The sequence below is a fragment of the Lissotriton helveticus genome, chromosome 1_1, assembly GCF_964261635.1.
Source record: "Lissotriton helveticus chromosome 1_1, aLisHel1.1, whole genome shotgun sequence".
NCBI lineage: Eukaryota > Metazoa > Chordata > Amphibia > Caudata > Salamandridae > Lissotriton > Lissotriton helveticus.
Genome location: NC_136057.1, coordinates 1,402,340,500 through 1,402,360,214, shown reverse-complemented (window position 1 = coordinate 1,402,360,214; position 19,715 = coordinate 1,402,340,500). Strand labels below are relative to the sequence as shown.

The following is a 19,715-nucleotide window of genomic DNA, read 5'->3' as shown; positions in this document are numbered from 1 at the left end:
AGCTGCAATATCGCTAGCTGTTGAGCCATGACTTTCGCGTCTTGGGTACATATTTGTTTTCAAACTATTTCTACATAGATGTGTGAGTCCAACAATTTTGTGGCTGCTTCTCAACGGAGTCCCCGGCAACAGCATGGAAAGCCGCATTCTCTGTTTTAAATGCACGGTGCTACTGTAAAATCAAAGGTTGAGTCTACAGAATGCGAGTGGTGCTCTTCCTGGGACCTGGCTGCAATTGCATTTTATAAGGGAAAATCCTGCATTCACAAGTCAGTTCTTCAGCTCTTCATGTTGCCCTTATCCTTCTACACTGACTATGTCAGCTGCCAGCTTACATTAGGAAACTTTTGCAATAACCTGTATGCTGCCCTCTCCAGTAACACTTGCTTCTGGTCTTCCTCCTTTTTGGAGCTTTGCTTCAAGCTTTCAGAGTTCTTTGAAACCAAGGTTGCTACATTAGGCAACAGATTCAGCAAAGCATTTTTAACATGTGGGATATGTTCTACCTTCTGATGGTAGTTGCTCTTTATAGTCTTTCTGTCTTTTATTTTACCAGATTTCATCCTCAGGATTTAAACCTGGCTAATCTTTAATCCACTGTCCAGAAAATATCTTTACGTTTTTGTACTTTGGCTTTCTCCTGTTGTTTCTCTGATTCTTAATCTTTCACTTATTTTATTGGGTGGTCCCTTCATCTTCGAAGTGCTGTGAATTCTCATCTGCTGTGAAAATCTACATTAGATAACAGAATGTTTTGGAATTTTCATTCCGTTCCTTTTTCCCATCTCAGCAAAGCTGATCACTTATTGTCTCACTTCAATGTCACAATTATGTATCTCAACTTTTAAAAAGAACAATTATTCTGCTTTTTTCTACCAATCAGGGGCCCTAAAATTACCTGTAGGTTAAGGGAGTTAAATGCATGTTATTCTGTCATACGGACATTGTCATAGTCAGACATATTTGGCATGATGAAATAGATGTTGTTGCTGAATGGTAATGACACGTGTCAGAATGGCTATATTGCATTCTTCATTTCCTATAAACACCTCTTTTCCATACCCCCAGGTAACCATAGCTCACTACCTCGCTACCGGCAAATGAAGTCCACAAGCCTCTGTCGGCACATTGGGTCCGCTACCGCCTGCAATTATCACATGTGACATTCACTGTTAACACTCAGTGTTTCACACTCCCTGTCTGTTTCCATCTTACTTTGAATACGGCTTCAGAAATCAGACATCTTCTGACGGTGGATCCTCTCTCCTTACAACTCGCGGGGGGAGGGGGGACGGGACTCGCGGGGGGACGGGACTTGCGCGGGGAGGGGGGACGGGACTCGCGCGGGGGGTTAAAAAATAAATTTAAAAAAATAAGAAAACTTATCTGACTGCCCGTGTCCGCGCCAGAGCAGAGGAAGCGGCTCTAGTGTGGGTGGAAAAGCGGCAGGAGCCGATAGCCTCTGAATCAGCACAGCGTGTGTGCAAGGAAGCGGCAGGAGCAATTTGCTTCGCATTCTCCATTTCCTATAAGCACCTCTTATCCATACCCCCAGGTAACCATAGCTCACTACCTCGCTACTGGCAAATGAAGTCCACAAGCCTCTGTCAGCACATTGGGTCCGCTACCGCCTGCAAGTATCACATGTGACATTCACTGTTAACACTCAGTGTTTCACACTCCCTGTCTGTTTCCATCTTACTTTGAATACGGCTTCAGAAATCAGACATCTTCTGACGGTGGATCCTCTCTCCTTACAACTCGCCGGGGGACGGGACTCGCGTGGGGAGGGGGGGGACTATAAGCACCTCTTACCCATACCCCCAGGTAACCATAGCTCACTACCTCGCTACCGGCAAATGAAGTCCACAAGCCTCTGTCAGCACATTGGGTCCGCTACCGCCTGCAAGTATCACATGTGACATTCACTGTTAACACTCAGTGTTTCACACTCCCTGTCTGTTTCCATCTTACTTTGAATACGGCTTCAGAAATCAGACATCTTCTGACGGTGGATCCTCTCTCCTTACAACTCGCGGGGGGAGGGGGGACGGGACTCGCGGGGGGACGGGACTCGCGGGGGAGGGGGGACGGGACTCGCGCGGGGAGGGGGGACGGGACTCGCACGGGGGGTTAAAAAATACATGAAAAAAAAAAAGAAAACTTACCTGACTGCCCGTGTCCGCGCCAGAGCAGAGGAAGCGGCTCTAGTGTGGGTGGAAAAGCGGCAGGAGCCGATAGCCTCTGAATCAGCACAGCGTGTGTGCAAGGAAGCGGCAGGAGCAATTTGCTTCTCCTTGCATCGCGTGTGGGCGGAAAAGACTGCAGCTGGGCTCCGAGGCGCTGGGCGGAAGCCCCATTCGCCGTTTGTGCCGGAGCATGTGCGCTGCATCACCGCACTCGGCGCCGGCTGGGCAACAATGGCGGCCACAAAGCTTACGAAAATTTCGGATTCCGGGGCGTGTTTTGCTGTCCTGAGTGACGGACGACGTCACGAGCTAAAGAACAGCAAAACTTACGCCCCCGAATCCGAAAAAGACGGGGCTTGTTTGGAGTGACTCCCTTCTCTTCCAATGGCTGGGCTCCGTTTAGGAAGCCAGCCAATGGAAGCGAACGGAGCTGAGAGGCGGGTCTAAACTGCCCTACTATACAACATAAGATCTCCGGACCGGAAGCTGCTTCGCAGCTTATAGGTCCCTTGACCTAAAAATGAGCAGGAGAGGCAAAACAGAGCAAGAAACGAGAAGAGGAGGCACAAACAGAAGGCAATAGGTAGACCGTAAGCAGAGGGTAACGGACTGCAGGCAAGCTGGACGGGAGAACTGTCGCAGGGGGACATGGCACAAGGACCTGCAGGTTCATTAAAAGATGAGACGAGAGCTCTGCTTCGAAGCAAAAAGTGCAGTGAATGCAACAAGACACTTTATTTGACTGCAGGCAATCAAAACTCCATGTCTCACTTAAACATGACAAATACATAGAGGTGCGCGTATGTGTCCGTTATGCGCTAATTATGCAGTTGGAGTAAAATGTGAGAATATTTGCCACTTACGAACCGCAGATCTAAATTAATAGCGATCCTTAAGAGATAGGGTACAGTATGGAGAAGCTGGTAGTCAGAATCACTCTTCTTTACATGACATTCATTTTTAGCTGCTTGACCTAGCTTCTTACTTTACCAGCGTCATAACGGCCCCAGATACAACAGGACGGGAGACCTCTATACTATTGGTGATTTAATTTTGTTCTGGTTATTAATTGTTGTACAGCCCATTGAGTCAGGATACTTATTTAACTCTGAACAGTAGTATCAGAGGCTGCACAGTCAGAATTTTAAAAAGGACTTGATGATAGCAAAGCTCAAAGAAGAACACTTCCGAAAACGCCTTGTATGCAAAGACAGCAGAGCACCAGGGTTTCCCACTTCCTCATGCAGGATTCTCACAGCCTCTAAAAATGCCTTTTACTTTTTACTTGGCATTGGGATATTAGGTTGAGGAATACATAAACCTCGCCCTACACATATCTTTCAGAGACTTGAGCTACAGTATTCAACTAGGACTGATCCACCACCAGTGGTAAGACTGAGCAGTAAAGACTGGGGTGCTTTAACTTCAGGAATGATACGTTCATCTGAGCCATAATATTCTAAGGCCTCTTACTCCAATGAGGAGGGGGTGCTCCTAGACCAGGAGGGGGTGTGAGCCTGGATCTAGCGGGAGGATCCTGTGAGACTGCAGGTAGAGGCACATCACTACGTGGTAGCACCCAAGGGCACTAGATTGCACTTTGTCATAATAGTGTGCAGCACTTTTGTCACAGCGTGCATTAAAATACTTTTGTTTCTTAAAAGAGAAGCACTGGATTGGACATTCATTATTGTGTTGTTGTGTGATTCTTAGCTCTGAGCTCAAGCACCCCTAAACTACCCGAGAAGCGTGTGACTGCTCACCGTCACTACCAAAAACAGTCAAGTTCTGAACGGGTTGAACTTGGCCCAGTTTGTAAAGTCATAGCCGGCTGAATTCTAGGACAACAGAACCCAATTACCTCAACCCCCACAGTAGAGGCCCAGTAACCCCTGCCTGCCCTGTGCAACCCCTCCCCCTCAAACAGGGTCTGATGGTTGCAAACAAAAAACAAGCAAAGGCATTGAGGCATCTCTCCTTACTCTAAGAGTATCTTTGACTCATAAATCTTGCACACTGAGATTGTATATGTGAGGATCTTTTCAGTATGTTCATCTGATATTCAGTCTCACACCCATCTTCATTGGCTGTCAAAAAGAAACTTAAAGATCCCATTGCTTTTAACATGTTAGTTGATGGTCTATCAAACTTTCTGTGCCAGAAAATAAAGTTCTATGAGAATTGAGGCAATTGAATGTCAGGGTGCTGATGATATATATCTTATTGTTGCTCAGATAGCCTGTGTTGCTAAGGAAATTAATGGTGTTGCGTCTAATAAGATGCACAGTTTGCTAGCCTGCCTAGGATTATTTGGACATATACCAAAGGTCTGCATAGTACACAAAATAATCACTGATGCTCAGAGGTCAGGGTACTACTTGATGTGCCAGGAGACACGGAAGGGCTGAGTTTTTAGTTAGGGTATTGCCGGAGAAATAACAATTTACTCAACTGTAACTGTGGTTCTCCAGTGTTGGTATTTTTTCACAGATTCACATGCAAGCCACCCTTCTCCCCATAAAAGTGCCCCGCCCCAGCCATTTAATCTGATATGATGTTTGTGCAATGAAATCTGATGAGTGAAAGCCCGGTAGTGCGGGGTGCGGGGCGGGGGCGGTGTGAGTCACAGAGCTCTTTCACCACATTTGCAAAAGTTTGGGCTTGATATAATGAAATGAATGTAAAAATAAAGGGGCTTATTAAGATGCAGTAACAGTAATAGTGACTGCCCGCCAGGGGTGCGGTGGTCCCGCCATGCAGATTAGGATCGCCCGCCATACATGCAACAAAGACCCCCCGCCATATTACGATGGCTAGGGGGTCCGCGGCGAACGGGAAGACTGTCCGCTGCTTTTCCGCCCAGTTGACAAGTATACTGGGCGGAAAGGGGTTGCATATGGTGGCGGTGTCTGTTAGACACCGCTAGCCATATTACAATGTGGGCGGAAACATGCCTTTAGGCATGCAGAGTTTGCTTGCGGGGGTACAGGGTGCACAACGTGTACAACGTGGCAAGCACCGCGCTGTGCCTGTCGCATTGTGCATTGAAAGGCACAACTTGCCTTTGTGGCATTGCGGCTGGCGGTGGTATGGCGGGCGGACTTTGTCCGCCCGCCATACTAATGACCCCCTATGTATGTTGTGCATTTGTATGCACAACGTGGCAGGTACCTCGCAGTGCCTGCCAGCTTGTTCGTGCAAATGAAGGGGGGTACCATAAGTACCCTCCATGTGCACCCCCCAACACCATGGGAGCCCGCAACGGGCCCTCAATTGCAAAGACCGCATGCCTTTCCATGGAAAGGCCTATTTCCGCTGCCATCATAATATGAATGACGGTGTCTGCAAGACACCGCCACCACATTGTGTCCTTTTTCCACCGGTCGACAAATCGACTGGCGAAAAAGTGGCGGGTGGACTTTCCATCCACTGTGGTACCCCCGCCATCATAATATGGCGATGGTTAAATGGCATGCGGGCGGTGTATTATGGCGGGTGGATCACCGCCGCCGTTTGGGCGATGGTGATCCGCCCGCCATTGTAATGACCCCTAAAGTGAGCACTGCCTATTGCAGTAATAGGTGTCTGTGCTTTATACCACTATTTCAAAGTTACTGAGGGACTCCCACTTCAACGATGGGGAAAGATACTGACGCTGGAGAACCACAGTTACAGGTAAGTTACTTGTATTCTATCTATCAGAAGACATGCTAATTACAGTTTTTGCATTACAAAATCACTGTCACACTGACGTACTGGTAGCTGAAGTACAAAACTAATTTTTTTTCATTATTCCATCCCTGCAGCTCTACCAAGCGTCCAAAATCCATTGACGACAGTGAAATGGAGAGTCCTGTCGATGACGTGTTTTACCCTGGGACCGGCCGATCCCCGGCAGCAGGCAGCAGCCAGGCTGGCGGCTGGCCAAATGATGTAGATTCAGGTACAGATATTATCTAATACTTGTTAAGTTTAAGGTGGACTTTGAATTTGGGGACCAAGGAAGGGCAGGGAAGTGCATGTACTTACTTGACACAGGGATGTGCGCCTTACAGCACACAGAGGTGGGTGAGCCAACAAATTAACAGGGAGAGTCGAGCCAGAGATCTTGCTTGGCTCTAAGAGCCTGTGCATGGGCCGAGCCATGAAAATATTTGGCATATAAATTGAACAGCATAGAAACATATAAAGAGTGTCTGCAACAATCAATAAGGTGTATTTCTTTAACACGCTGAAGTGTTTCATGTTAGTACATCAGATTATATCAGTGCTTTGAGAGGTATTTAGAAAACATGAACTTAAGAACATTCATGTCTCCCCCACCTTGATGATAATGCCATTAATGATCTAAGAAGCAAGTCAGTTGTGACTTTGGAGTTGGAAGCTCAATGCTAGTTTCAGTGTGAGCCACAACTTTAGTATTTATGACTCCAGCGTCAGTGGTGAGTCATGCATGAGAGTTTATAACTGTAATTTTAGTGGTAAGCCATGGACTGAGAGCTGCCAACCCTCCTTTCAGTGGCGGTCTGTGTTGCACTGGTTCATGACTCTAGATTCAATAGTGGGACATGATTTAGCGGTCATGATACAAATGTCACTGAATTGTCATGGGTTGACGTTCATAATTCTAATTTTGGTGGTGAGCCATGCATCTAATAGAGATTTCTAGCCTGCAGATGCCTTACCTTAAAATATTCCCAGGCATCCGTCTGAATCAGGAATTTTTTTACCAATCCCCCCTGCACACCTGTAGGTCGCGTTGTCCAGCTCCCCTTGGCATCGTTGGCGTAGCCCACACCAGAAATGACATGCATGATGCCTATACAGGCTCCACCCCAGCACGCTAACCTCAGTTCCTGCTTTCCTGCTTTTCCACACCATCGGAAAACCTTCCTTCAGTTGTTTTTTGACTGAATTTTTCAACAGTTTTGTCAACTTCTACCATATATCTCAGAAGAAACTAACTGGTGTCAAGCCTTGTGGTGCTTGGCATAAGCAAATGTCCGTGACAGACCCCCACTTGGTGTATCTGTGGTGCTCGGAGAAGACCACAACTCCTAAGCGTTGCAGGACCATGAATCTCAAGGCCATCTGCGAGTGGGCCCGGAAACTTCTGGCCATTCACCACGCAACTCTGCCCGCTCCAAGTTCCATTCACAAGGGAGATACTGAGACCCCCCCTCAAAGTTGCTTGTGCCGGTCACTGCTGCTATCCCAGACTTCTTTAGGCAAGTCCCACTAGAAGTCCAAGAAGTCAAGAGCTCTTTGACTTCTCCATGCTGTCCCTATTATTCGGACGAGGCATGAGAACGATGCCACAAGCCCAGGCCCTGCGTCCAGGTCATCCCTTAGATGACCATGTCCGACCTCGGATCTGCTTCGCGCTTCCCTGAGTTTCCTGGAGCTAGTGCAACCCCTGCTCAACTTCCAGAATTTTATGAGGCCATGCGTCTCATTTTTGGGTGGCTTGACCCCTCTGGAGTACCTTAGGGCCGGAGGGACAGTTGCGGCTTCGCGACCTCCTATGGGTACCGTTCCAGTAGCGCCGTTCGGTTCACTGACACAACATCGATGTAAAAAATATTGAGTAGAAATATAGACATCATAAATATCGACTCTTATGCTTAAACAGGTAAGTACAAAAATATTGACTAAAAAATATCGATGTAAAAAATAAAGATGTATAAAATATCGACTTTTATGTAAATATGAAATAAAGTAATATGTATTAAATATATTAAATATAAAAAATAATTTTAACAAAATAAATACATGTAATATACATTTTAATAAAATATAACAAATAATCTCAATAAAAAAAGGAAACACTCAAACATAATAATTTATACACATTTATTTACTTTAAAACATTTTAAGAAACTATTATTTTTAAATTTGTTAAAAGTTTAAAATAATGTAAAAAATACAAATATATATTAATGATTTAAAATATAAAAACTTACATTTCAAAATACAACCATGCAACAGTAGGGAAAATGTTGGATAGCAAAAGAGTAAAAATTACTATTCCCACTCCAGTGAGTGCAACAGTAGGGAAAGTGTTGGATAGGGGAGAGACAAAATTACTATTCATAATCAAACTGTTAAAAATAATTAAAAAAATAAACAATATATGAAAAAATATATATATTAAATATATAAAAAGAAAACATATTATTAATTACATATAACAAAAAACTTCAAATATTATATAAAATAAAATAACAAATTAAAACTAAAAAATATTACGAGCAGAAAAATTTAATCATACATTTTTTCTTTAATTCCCTACCCTATAACACCACACCAAAAACAAAACACTGCAACATTTTAAATTAAATGTACTTCCATAATTAACATAATTAATAATCAATACAAAATGTTAATAAAAAACGAATAAACATTATTTGACTACACACACTTTAACACTATAATATCCACAGGATACACCTAAATTAAATAATAAAATAATAAAACACAATTACAAGTTATATTTAACCTAAAAACTATTCTATTAACACCTAATAATAAAGTAATAAAAATGTTTTTAATACCCACCCTTTACTCCTTAAAACAACACACACAAAAATAAACAATTACCCAAAATAAATATCAAATAATTAACATTCATTAACAACTAGATATTAATTAAAAACAAATTACTTCCCACCCTTTACTCCTATAAACACCACAGCACACACCTAAACGTAATTACACAAATACCATAATACAATTTCAATTCATTTAATTAATATCTATTAACAATAAATTTAATAAGAAATAATTAAACTACTTAACACCCTTTACCCCTATAAACCCCAAAAGACACACCTAAAATTAATTACATAATTACCATAACTAAATACCAATTAATTCAAATAAATTAACCAATTATAAATTCATAAATTGTAAATAAATTACTTCCCACCCTTTACACCTATAAACACCACAACACACACCTAAAAATAATTACACAATTACCATAATTAATTACCAATTGATTAATTTGAATAAATTAACAACCAATTATTAATTCATAAATTAAAAATAAATCACTTCCCACCCTTTACACCTACAAACACCACAACAGACACCTAAAATTAATTACACAATAACCATAATTAATTACCAATTAATTAATTAACAACCAATTATTAATTCGTAAATTAAAAATAAATTACTTCCTACTCTTTCCACCTTTAAACACCACAACACACACCTAAACTTAAGTACACAATTGCCATAATTAATTAATTAATTAATAATTACTTTACACATTTGAAACAATTACATTTTAATCAAACAAATATTATTAAATAAAAATGTATCAATTAATTTAATACAATTACTTCCCACCCTATTACCCTATAAATCCACAACACGCTACAGAACTAAAAACACAAAATAAAAAAATAAAAATAACTACTATAAATGTAACACATATATTAAAAATACAAACTATTCTTATACAAAAAAGATACATCACATACATATAAATATATGCTAAAATCCATAATATTAATTAAAAAAACTGTTTTTAACAACTATATGTTTGTAAACAATATTAAATACTTTGATATTTTTAAAGTCGATATTACTTACCTTAATTCAATAGTCTTGACCACGATATTCTTGCTGTCAATATTTCTGAACCACGATATTTTTTACTCGATATTTGTGCAACTCGATATTTTTTATTCGATATTCGGTCTGTACACTGCGCCATTCTCAGCACTGCAGACGCCCATCAGCAGTGCTGAACCCGTTGGGATTCCCGACTCTGATACGGAGCTGGACAAGGCCCACGCGCCTCAATTGGAGACGGAACCCTATTTCCCTGAAAAGGCTCTTTGAGGAACATGAATGGAGAGGATCTGAGGATCTCTATGGCTATTCTAACCCCCTAGCAGAGTCCTTGGCCGACAACACCTGGTATGAGGACCTGGCTGATGCCAGTGATCTGGACACTGGCCTCCTTTCTCCTCCCACAGTGGCTACGGAAGAAGGGGCTTCCTTTGCGACAGTGGCCTGGAGTGCAGATGAGGTCCTGTACTTTCAGCTGCTCACAGTTTAGGTTAAGGCCAAAGACTATTTGTTGGGGTAAAACAAATAAAACCATTGAATAGAAAGCAAGAACATTGGGTTGACTAAACAAAATGTTAATAGATAGCAATGGGCAGAGTTGTTTTCAAGGTCAGCTATCCACATGTGCCCAAAAAGTCTTTCACAACCATGTCTTAATTACCTTGGGTGGTTAGTACAAGAATATGTATTTAGTTTTCAATATTGATAAAATAAGTCACTGCTTCATTGAGTTCTTGAGCATGTGAATGGATTAGACAGTCAATTCTTGTTGTTTTGTTGGAGAACGGTAAAAACTGACATGGAAGCTAGGTCCATAAGGTCTCTATTTACGTATTTCTACAGCCTTACTTTGAATTATAAGTTATGTTGGTCAAGTGTTAACCGCAAAGCTATTAATCTAGCTACTGAAGTAGATATGATAGAGGTATGCTGATTATTGTCTATCTGAGACTATTCAGCAGTGACACATTGGGAACTTGTTAAATTGCAGAGAGTAGTTCAAATTTCCTCAATTATATTTATTGGGGTACTCATATGTTTGTCTATTCTGCTATCAATTGTTGGTATTCAGACATTTAATTATAACTAAATTAATAATTTTTTTGAGAGAACCATTGCTTGGCATAAAATGTCATCATATGCGTCTGTAATTTAAAAATCCATCTTTGTTCTTTCTGAAGAAGGTTTTTGTTGCAGGTGTTTGATCGACAGAATGTGTTAACTTTTCAAGCATTTTACTTCATCCTTGATGTGCCCCTTCTCTAAGGAATGAGACATCATTTTGGTGTTGTGTCTTGTCCAGCTGATACAGCTGGGATGCTCTCTGTGCATACTGTCCCATTGCTGGTGGTCACTATGGGGTCCATTAGGATGGCGCGCGGGCTTTGCCCGCCCGCCACCCTAGCGGAAATCGGGATCGCCCACCTAAAGGGCGGGGGTCCCGACATTGGCATTAGGATGCCCCCGCCACAGTGGCGGGCGCATTCCTCACTTTAACATTGTGGCGGGCGGTGCTCACTGCACCGCCCGCCACAATGTTAAAAACACAAGAGCAGCCTTTGCACAATAGAAGCGGCAGGCACCGCGCTTTGCCTGCCTCTTCGATTATGCAAAGGCAGGGGGGTACCACAGGTACCCCCCCGTGTGCCACCCCCCTTTGGCCTTCACTCTGGGGGCCCCCAGAGTGAACACCGCATGCCTGGAAAGGCATTGAAAAATGCACATAGTAATATGGCGGGCGGTGTCTAACAGACACCGCCACCATGTTACTCATTTTCCGCCCCGGCCGCAAGGCGACCGGGGCGGAAAACAGGCGGGCGGTGTTTGACACCGCCGCGGTCCCCCCGCCATCCAAATATGGCGGGGGGAATTGGGCAGTGGATGTCGGGCGGATTTCCTCCGCCAGGCTGGCGGAGGAAATCCGCCCGACATCGTAATGGACCCCTATATCTTAATCCACATAGAAAATAGATGAGATATGACATTCTCAGTGTTAATGTGTTTGGAAAGTTCCCCAGGACATATTAATTCCTAGATCAGTGTATGACTTCGGTGTTCTCTGTTAATCTGCATACACAGCGGCTAATACCAGAATGATGGCTATTTAGGAGTGATAGACCTCACAATGTGAATTGAGAGGCCACAGGCACTATTTGCCTCAGTCTTTTATGGAATAAATTGTCCTTAATATTGCATGCTCCTCTAAAAGCTAAAAGTGGCTTTCACGGAAATGACAGCCTCTATTAAGAAAGGGTCGAAGTTTTGTACATTATCTACTGTACCATGTTGCCACACGTCAGTACATCACATGGATTTTAAAGGCAGTCTCCAAAAAAGCATCCTGTTTATTGTTCCAGGTCCCTGAATTAGCTTGTTTAATCCATTTTTTAGGCTACTTCTTTGCTAACAGTTACATTCTCAGGTTGTTTGCTTGTTCCTTGAAACTCCAAACGTGTGTAACAGTTCAGTAGTTTGGCTGTCATTTCAAATTCACTTTTTCCACCATCACAGTAAAATCTACGAATACTTTAATCATTTTGCATATCATAAAAAATAAGCTGCCCAGAGCATTTTCTTTTCACTGTTTCACCCATTTTTCTATGGAAAATAAAATAAATAATGTTTTTTTAGAACTGGGTGGTATTGAGATAGCATTAAAAACAGAAGGAAATTGCATCATGCAGGTATATCAACCTACATTGGCAATGCTCCTTCCTGCTGCTTTGTGTATTTATTTTTAGGTTCTTTCTTTTAAAACAAATAATCTTCAATTATCAACACAGAGGCGAGGACCTTCCCTTGCAGTGGATTGCCTCGCTATAGGTAAATGAGTGCAAAAACAGACTTACTAACTCCCTTATACTGAATGGCCCTCTTACCCTCACAGAGCTCCTGAGGGAAACCTGTCCATCATCCAGTACTTTGCCAGTCCATATCAATAAACCACCCATCACCAACTGATCAGGCATGAAATAGCTGAGGAGGTCTGCCACATACTGCTGGCCAATAGAGGACTTGATGTGTTTCAGATTATCTCTGTTGGAATGATGGATTCGTCTGGTAGAGTGGAAGGTTGTGGTTAAAGAATTTGGGCAGCGACAGCTGCTGCTGATTGGGACAGCTGGAGCTCAATAAAACCTACCTTGATTCACCACATGTGTTGAGGATTTAATAAGTCTCTAATTTATTCCACCATTTCAGGTCTCAACTAGCTGCAAACTATAACCGCTTAATGACATCTCACAATGACAATCATATATGGGCAGATATCAGATCTCCCCACTGTCTCTCCCTTTCACCTGCGCCTGCTCAGGAACATATACTTTAAACTACAAACCTCAGAATGGACAACCCTTTGTGGTAACCAGCTAAGTGAACTAAGATATTAATAAATATCATAAAAGGACCTGCAAAGCTGTTCAAAGTTGCTGGTTTACTGAAAACCATAATCTTTGCCTCTCTCCCTCTCACACTCCTCCATCCATCACACTGCTATGACGTGCATCCCAGAACACAGTAACCATACCTCTGTGATTATCACGCACAACATGGAAACACTAGCCACATAGAATCCAAACAAAGACAACGCCTTTGCAACCACCCACCCCTCAAGAGTATAGCATGCAACCCATGAAAGCAATGCTTCTGAATGAGAATAATAAGCTCTTTACGTATGGTACAATACAACAGAACTATAGAATTGGCTAGTGCTTGTCTTCTCTAAGGTGCCCATTAGGATGACGGGCGGACTTCCTACCGGGGTTTGGGACTGCCCGCCATAAGGGCGGGGGTCCAGTGGGGGCATATTAGGATGTGCCCGCCACAGTGGCAGGCACATCCTGCATTTTTAGCATTGTGGCGGGCAGTGCTCTCTGCACCGCCCACCACAATGCTAAAAATGCATTAATGCATTTGCATAGACAAAGCGGCAGGCACCGCGCGGTGCCTGCCGCTTTGTTTATGCAAATGCAGGGGGGTACCACAGGTACCCCCCGTGTGCACCCCCACCTCTCCTTCACTCTGGGGGCCCCCAGAGTGAAGGCCGCATGCCTTTCCGTGGCGGCATCGCTGCCGCGGAAAGGCATCTCAAAGAGCCCATGCTAATATGGCTGGCGGTGTCTGATAGACACCGCCACCATATTAAACGTTTTCCGCCCCAGTCGGGCGGAAAAGCGGCGGACGGTCTTTCTGTCCGCCGCGGTCCCCCCCGCCATCCTAATATGGCTGGGGGGAATTTAGGTGCGGATGGCGGGCGGATTGCCCCAGCCAGGCTGGCGGTGGCTACCGCTAGCCTGGTGGGCGCAATCCGCCCGCCATCCTAATGGGCCCCTAAGACTCCTCTGGGTCACAGCGTATGAGCTCCCTCTAAGATGTTCAAGCCTAAAACCTGGCGGCAGTTTAGGGAAATAAACACTCACTAAACATGCAGAATCTCAGAGATCCAGAGTGGCCAGGTGCTTACATTCTCTAGGGGCAGCTTCTTGAGCACACTCAGTTTGTGATCTTACAGAAGATTCAGCTGCCACAAACAATACAAATATAGTTATTTTAGAGGCTTTCCTTGTTGATAAAAATCTGAAACCAAGTTCAAATGATTTAAAAACACCCACGACTACCTTTAAAAGGGTTGGTTGGAAAGCCTCACAATACTTGTGATATCACCATTAAGTTGGTGCCCAAGAGAACTTTAGTGCCTAAAGATTTTTTGACGTTCAAAGTTAATTCCCACACTGTCTTTAGCACACAAAACGTCTTTAGCTGCAAAAGATCTTGGAGCGTTATGATGTTTTACCAGACCCTGAGTGCTCTCCCTAAATGTATGTGACCTTTGCTAATAGAAACCGCATTTTTTTCAGAATAAAAGTGGTACCTACAAGTTATATGTGCTGATTACTAAGCGCCTACTGATTCGATTGGGAAAAAATAGCCTGCAGAATTTGCTTTTCTTCCTGACAAAGAAGCAGACCTGAAATGTTTAATTATTCTCAAAGCAGAGCCTTCTGTGAATATTGTATAACACATTCTTGTACTAAATGAATTAGGGCTGGCAGCTGTTTTTACTTGTGTATCATGTCTTTTTGATTCTGTAGTCCTGACAGAAAGCTCGTCCATCCAGGTCAGCTTTTATAAAAAGATACTCTTGTCTGAATTCAATATGATAACCAGAGATAGGAGTCCCAGCAAGAGAGGGACACCTGTACGAGAAAGTAAATAAAAACTGCATTCCTAATACATTTGTTATGAACAAAGATTTCACTGCAGGCTCATTGACAATAAATCGCCTACACACTTGTAGCTCTATCTGGAAGTGGCAGGGGGTCCTAAGAATTAAATGAATGATTCATTGAGTTCATTCCTGAGAATAAGTAACTAGATGTCAAATTCTTCCTGGAAGATGGGAAATTCATAGCCAATGACCATGAGTCTTGAGACCGTTGGGGGATGCTCCACGGCAACCTGATTGCTTCCGCAGCAGAGTGCTAGTCTCCTAGAATACACTTCTGTCCGTAGAGGAGGACCACTACTACTGTCCCCTCATCATGCTATGAAGAGAGTGCTGCTGGCAGCTGAAAGAGAGACAGAGGCATAGCCCTTTTTACTTGTATCCCTTAGGGAGGCATCTGCTGAGCTTTGTGGTAGATCCCTGCAGTTTCCCATATCTGGAACCTCTTTCTTTAAGTAGGTTAGGATAGTGAGCCAGCTGCACTTTCAGCACTATGAATAATGACTAGGGTCCAGATGTTCGATCATTTTAAGTGGTCGCAAACGTGAAATTGGCCCGTATGCTACTGCTAAATAGGTCTGTGGCATGTACAAACCCTATTTTGCTATTTGGTAAGCTATTACCGACAAGCAAAATAGGGTTTGTGACTCGCTATTACAAAGGGGCATACCAAGGGCATCCCTTCCAAGTAAAGAGTCGCAATGGTATGTACGATTGTTTGCGACCCCAAATGCAGTCGCAAAACAATCGCAGTTACCACCTACTTCAGGTAGGTGGTAAGCCAGTCGCAAATGAGAAGGGGTCTCCAGCGGACCCATTCGCTTTTGTGTTGGGCAGCAAACATTTTTTTAAGAGCAGGCAGTGGTCCCACTGACCACTGCCTACTCTTAAAAAGTGGAACTGAAACATTTCACTTTGCTTCGTTAAATACAGCCTCTTTTCCTTTAAGGAAAACGGGCTGCATTTTTTTTTAAACTTCTTTATCTCAAAAGCCGTCACAGACATTGTGGTCTGCTGACCCCAGCAGGCCACCATCCCTGTGAGTGCTGGCCATTCCCAATGGGTCAATGAATATTAATGAGACAGTTAACTGTCCCGGGACGGATAATTCTGAGAGCTGAAATGCTTCTGCTGCAGTATAAGGCAGGGAGTTTCCTGTGCTGTGAAACCAAAGGCAGGCTGACAGCTAAAAAAGCCTTCTTGTCAGGGTGCCTGCTGCCTGAATGAAATGTAAATGTGCACAACAGGTCAATCTGCAAATGTAAAGGGAGCGCCAAAGCCGGTATTGACTTTGATTAATGGAATCACATGACACTTTCTGATGACAGATATTAATTCCTTTTGAGTGGTATCGGAAAGGAGTTACCAACTGAGCATTTAAGTGTGCGCTTTCTGTGTTAGCCCCTAACTATTCTCCACTGCTTCAACCAGGATTCAATTCAGTGGCTTTCTGGTTACAGACCCGGACCTCTGCAGTGTATTAACTACTAGAGGTTTCATAAAGTAAGATAGTGCATTTCCCTATGATTTACTTAACTTGCAATTATTTTACATTTAAGCTGTGTGTTATTTTATATGTATATTCCTGAAGATGAAAGACCGTAAAAAGTTACAGCATATGTTTTTGTAGCCACTCCTTTGATCCCAACCCACGTTTACTCGCCCTGCCCCCATTGTGCACAGCATCACAGTTCCATTACATTTTGTTTAATGCACTTCGACCGCTGCCATGAGGTGGGAGACAGGTGCTCCTTTGAGCGAATACAAAGTCACCTCATTATAGGTTACAAACAGGGCACAAGTCCGTGGGGGGACGCTGACGTCACAACAGGAAGTGACGTCACGAAAGGTGGCTTGCACTCAGTTGCAGTTTATAGTTATCGAGCTCCCGGTAAAATAAGTGGGGGGATGCCGTCCACCCGCGTGGTACCCCGACTCGAGCCCTGGTTACAAAGTTAATAACAATAGGTCATGCCGACAGCTGCTCCTCAAACTAAATACCTCAATGCATGAGGGCATATAAATAAATGTATTTCTACATTTAAAAAGTCATAGGCCCAAGAAAGAAATTCTCGCGAGCCACATCACTACTTCAAAGCTGGTATTTGTGAGTGATACAAACTGTCTTGCTTCTGGAAAGGTAAGACAGAAAGAGAACAATAATTGTGTCTTTAAAAGCGGCTAGTCGCTTCCTACTAGCTCTGTTTCCATGTTTTGAGCCGAGCGGTTTTTTGCTGTATTAGGAAGAGCCATCGGTCTGTGTTTGGAGCCACACCTACTGATAAACGAGGCGATGCCTGGAATAGAATAAAAGGGCATTCGTCATCAGTTGGAGGCATGCACCTCATAATTCTTCCTTTTGCTTGAGACTCTGCTTTCCACACAGTCCTATAAGACCCAGCAAACTGTACTGAAAAATAAAGAAGTCTGGGACAGGGTGGTGCTTTGCAGCTAACACATTCCAGAGCGTACAGTAATGGGCTGCGATAATAGTGCACGTTCGCCTATTAAAGTGTCATAAACTGTACCAGAGGAATGCAGAAATAGCCCGAACAATGGCTCCATTCACGAGCGCAGCGGCCGCGTCCAGTCCCGGAAGTGGTTCCACATTGAGGCAGCTTCCAACCGCCGTTTTCCAAAGTGTTGCATATCCTGGGCGTGAGGACCCCATCCAACCTCCTGTGTTTTCCCTTCAGATATTAAAAATAATAAAGAGAGTGCAGTGCTTTCTGTTTTCTATAGAGCCTCTATAAACTTGAGGGTTTCGAAGTCTGGGGTCAAACGTGAAAAGTGTACAATGTGTGCACGGGTATTGGAGGTAGGTAGGCACATGTTTTTTAGATCATCTTGTCCCTCTTTGCTGCCTAATGCTGCTAAAATGCGGCATTATACCTGTTAAATTTCCCTAAATCTTTCCTTACAAAGATCTGAATGCATTTTGTGGTTTTGGTGGCCGGTGTGCAAACCAAGGTATCTGAGTCAAAACAGAGGCCAGCCTCATTGTTCGCAGTAGGGGCTGCCGAGGGATTGGGCGGGGGTACATAGAAACAGCCTACACAAGCAATGTAATGAATACAGTACGTGTATATACGATAGGCTGGCCCAGGGGACTGAACTTTCCGATTCTGTAGTTGGAAACCTTTTATCTCCTCTAATATGACCTTCCCTTTTGTGCTTTTCATCCTGGTGGAAGAGCACCGCAGCTTCTTTCCCCTACCTCCTTTTAATTCACGCCTGAGACAGGCTGTCGCTTGTGACAATTTATTATTTCTAAAATTATTCTTTTTTTGACCCTAAAAAGGGGCATTTAGCCCTCCCATTACTTACCATTGGTTGTCTTCATTGTTACTCATATTTTATTCCTTTTTCATTGGTGAGTGCATTCCGGTTTCCCTTCATCTCCGTTTTTTCGTTTTCTTCGCTAGAGGATAAACCAAGTACAGATTCATTTCTTGATCAGTGTTCTTTCAGACAGCTTGTGCTCGAATTTTTGTACTTTTTTTTTCTTAATTGCCCACCATTCCCCTCACTCTTTGTATGCTTTCCAGATTTTTCAAAACTTCACTTTCCTGTAAGTCACTTTACTCCAGCCATTTTTCCGAGCTGCATAATAACACAATTTATAAAAATGTGATAAAGTTACGTGGTACAGCATTCACTAGAGGTGCATTGTTTGTGACCGTCCTCCCTTTGGCCTTTTGTGTAATGTCACCTTCCTACTCAATTTTGGAAAGGCAATATAGGTTACTGTTTTTAAATTGTGCCAACTGGTGATATCAGTGCTTGCCTAACTGGATGTATATGTGTCCTGTTTGCAGTTCATCAGATGCACTCCTCAATAAATATGATACCATACTATACAATAAAAGGCCATACCATAATGTACCATACAATAACAACCCATACCATAACGTATGATAAAGCATACCATACTGTACTATACTGTACAGTGGCAAGCCTTACCAAAGCATACTATCCAATCAAGTCACCCTTAACTACTCAAGTCTCTCTCACCGCCCTCTACATCGACCCACCCGATATGCTCGTCACCCTCAACTTCCTTTGCCTCTACCCACCCCAAACCCTCAAGTCACCCATATTTCCCATTACTTCTATCCATCCCTAAACCCTAAAATTACTTTTTTGTAAGTAACATATAATGTATGTTATTTAAAAGAACGTACCTGGATGGTAAAGACTGGATGGGAAACGTCCTGTGTAATAAAGATTGCGACGTAAAGTCTGTTTCCTCTCAGGCTGGACAGAAATGTTTTGGAGGCACTGTCAGTTGTTTTATGCTCTTCCGTATGTTTGGCTGGCACCATTGCCTCTTTGACAGTCTTTCCACTGCTCCTTGCTTTAAGAGGTATTTCTGTTTCCTTTTACTTAGACCCGCTTTTTCCCTCCACCTCCTACAATGTTGCTTCCCTTTCCCCTACTCTTCTACTGTGTTGTTGCTTCTCTGGTCTGTCCCTCCCCTTTGTTGCTTGACCCATCCACTTCTCACCTCCTCCCTCTTCGTTGCTTGCCCCGTCCTGTCTCACCAGAGAAAAAAGTGCCCAAATGTCATGCCAGCTGTTGTAAGGAGCTACAAAAATGCAAATATCACTGCACTACCTGCTGTGCAAGGCCTTTTGGTGCTGTCTTCATGCAGGCCCAAAACAGTGAACTTCAGCTTAAACGTAGGATAATTAAACTCTTCTTTTTTTTGTGAAGGC

The 19,715-nt window shown here is 43.2% G+C and overlaps 1 protein-coding gene across 50 annotated transcripts in view; it reads left to right on the top strand.

Annotated features, from left to right (window-relative positions):
* The window catches only part of NFIX (nuclear factor I X), a 5,476,577-nt gene that overhangs the window by 4,868,631 nt on the left and 588,231 nt on the right, over window positions 1-19,715 (top strand). For all 50 annotated transcript variants that reach the window (XM_078684524.1, XM_078684487.1, XM_078684527.1 and 47 more), the window contains one exon: window positions 5,996-6,132. In XM_078684524.1, coding sequence (XP_078540650.1) covers window positions 5,996-6,132 — 137 coding nt within the window. The remainder of the gene's footprint in view (window positions 1-5,995; window positions 6,133-19,715) is intronic.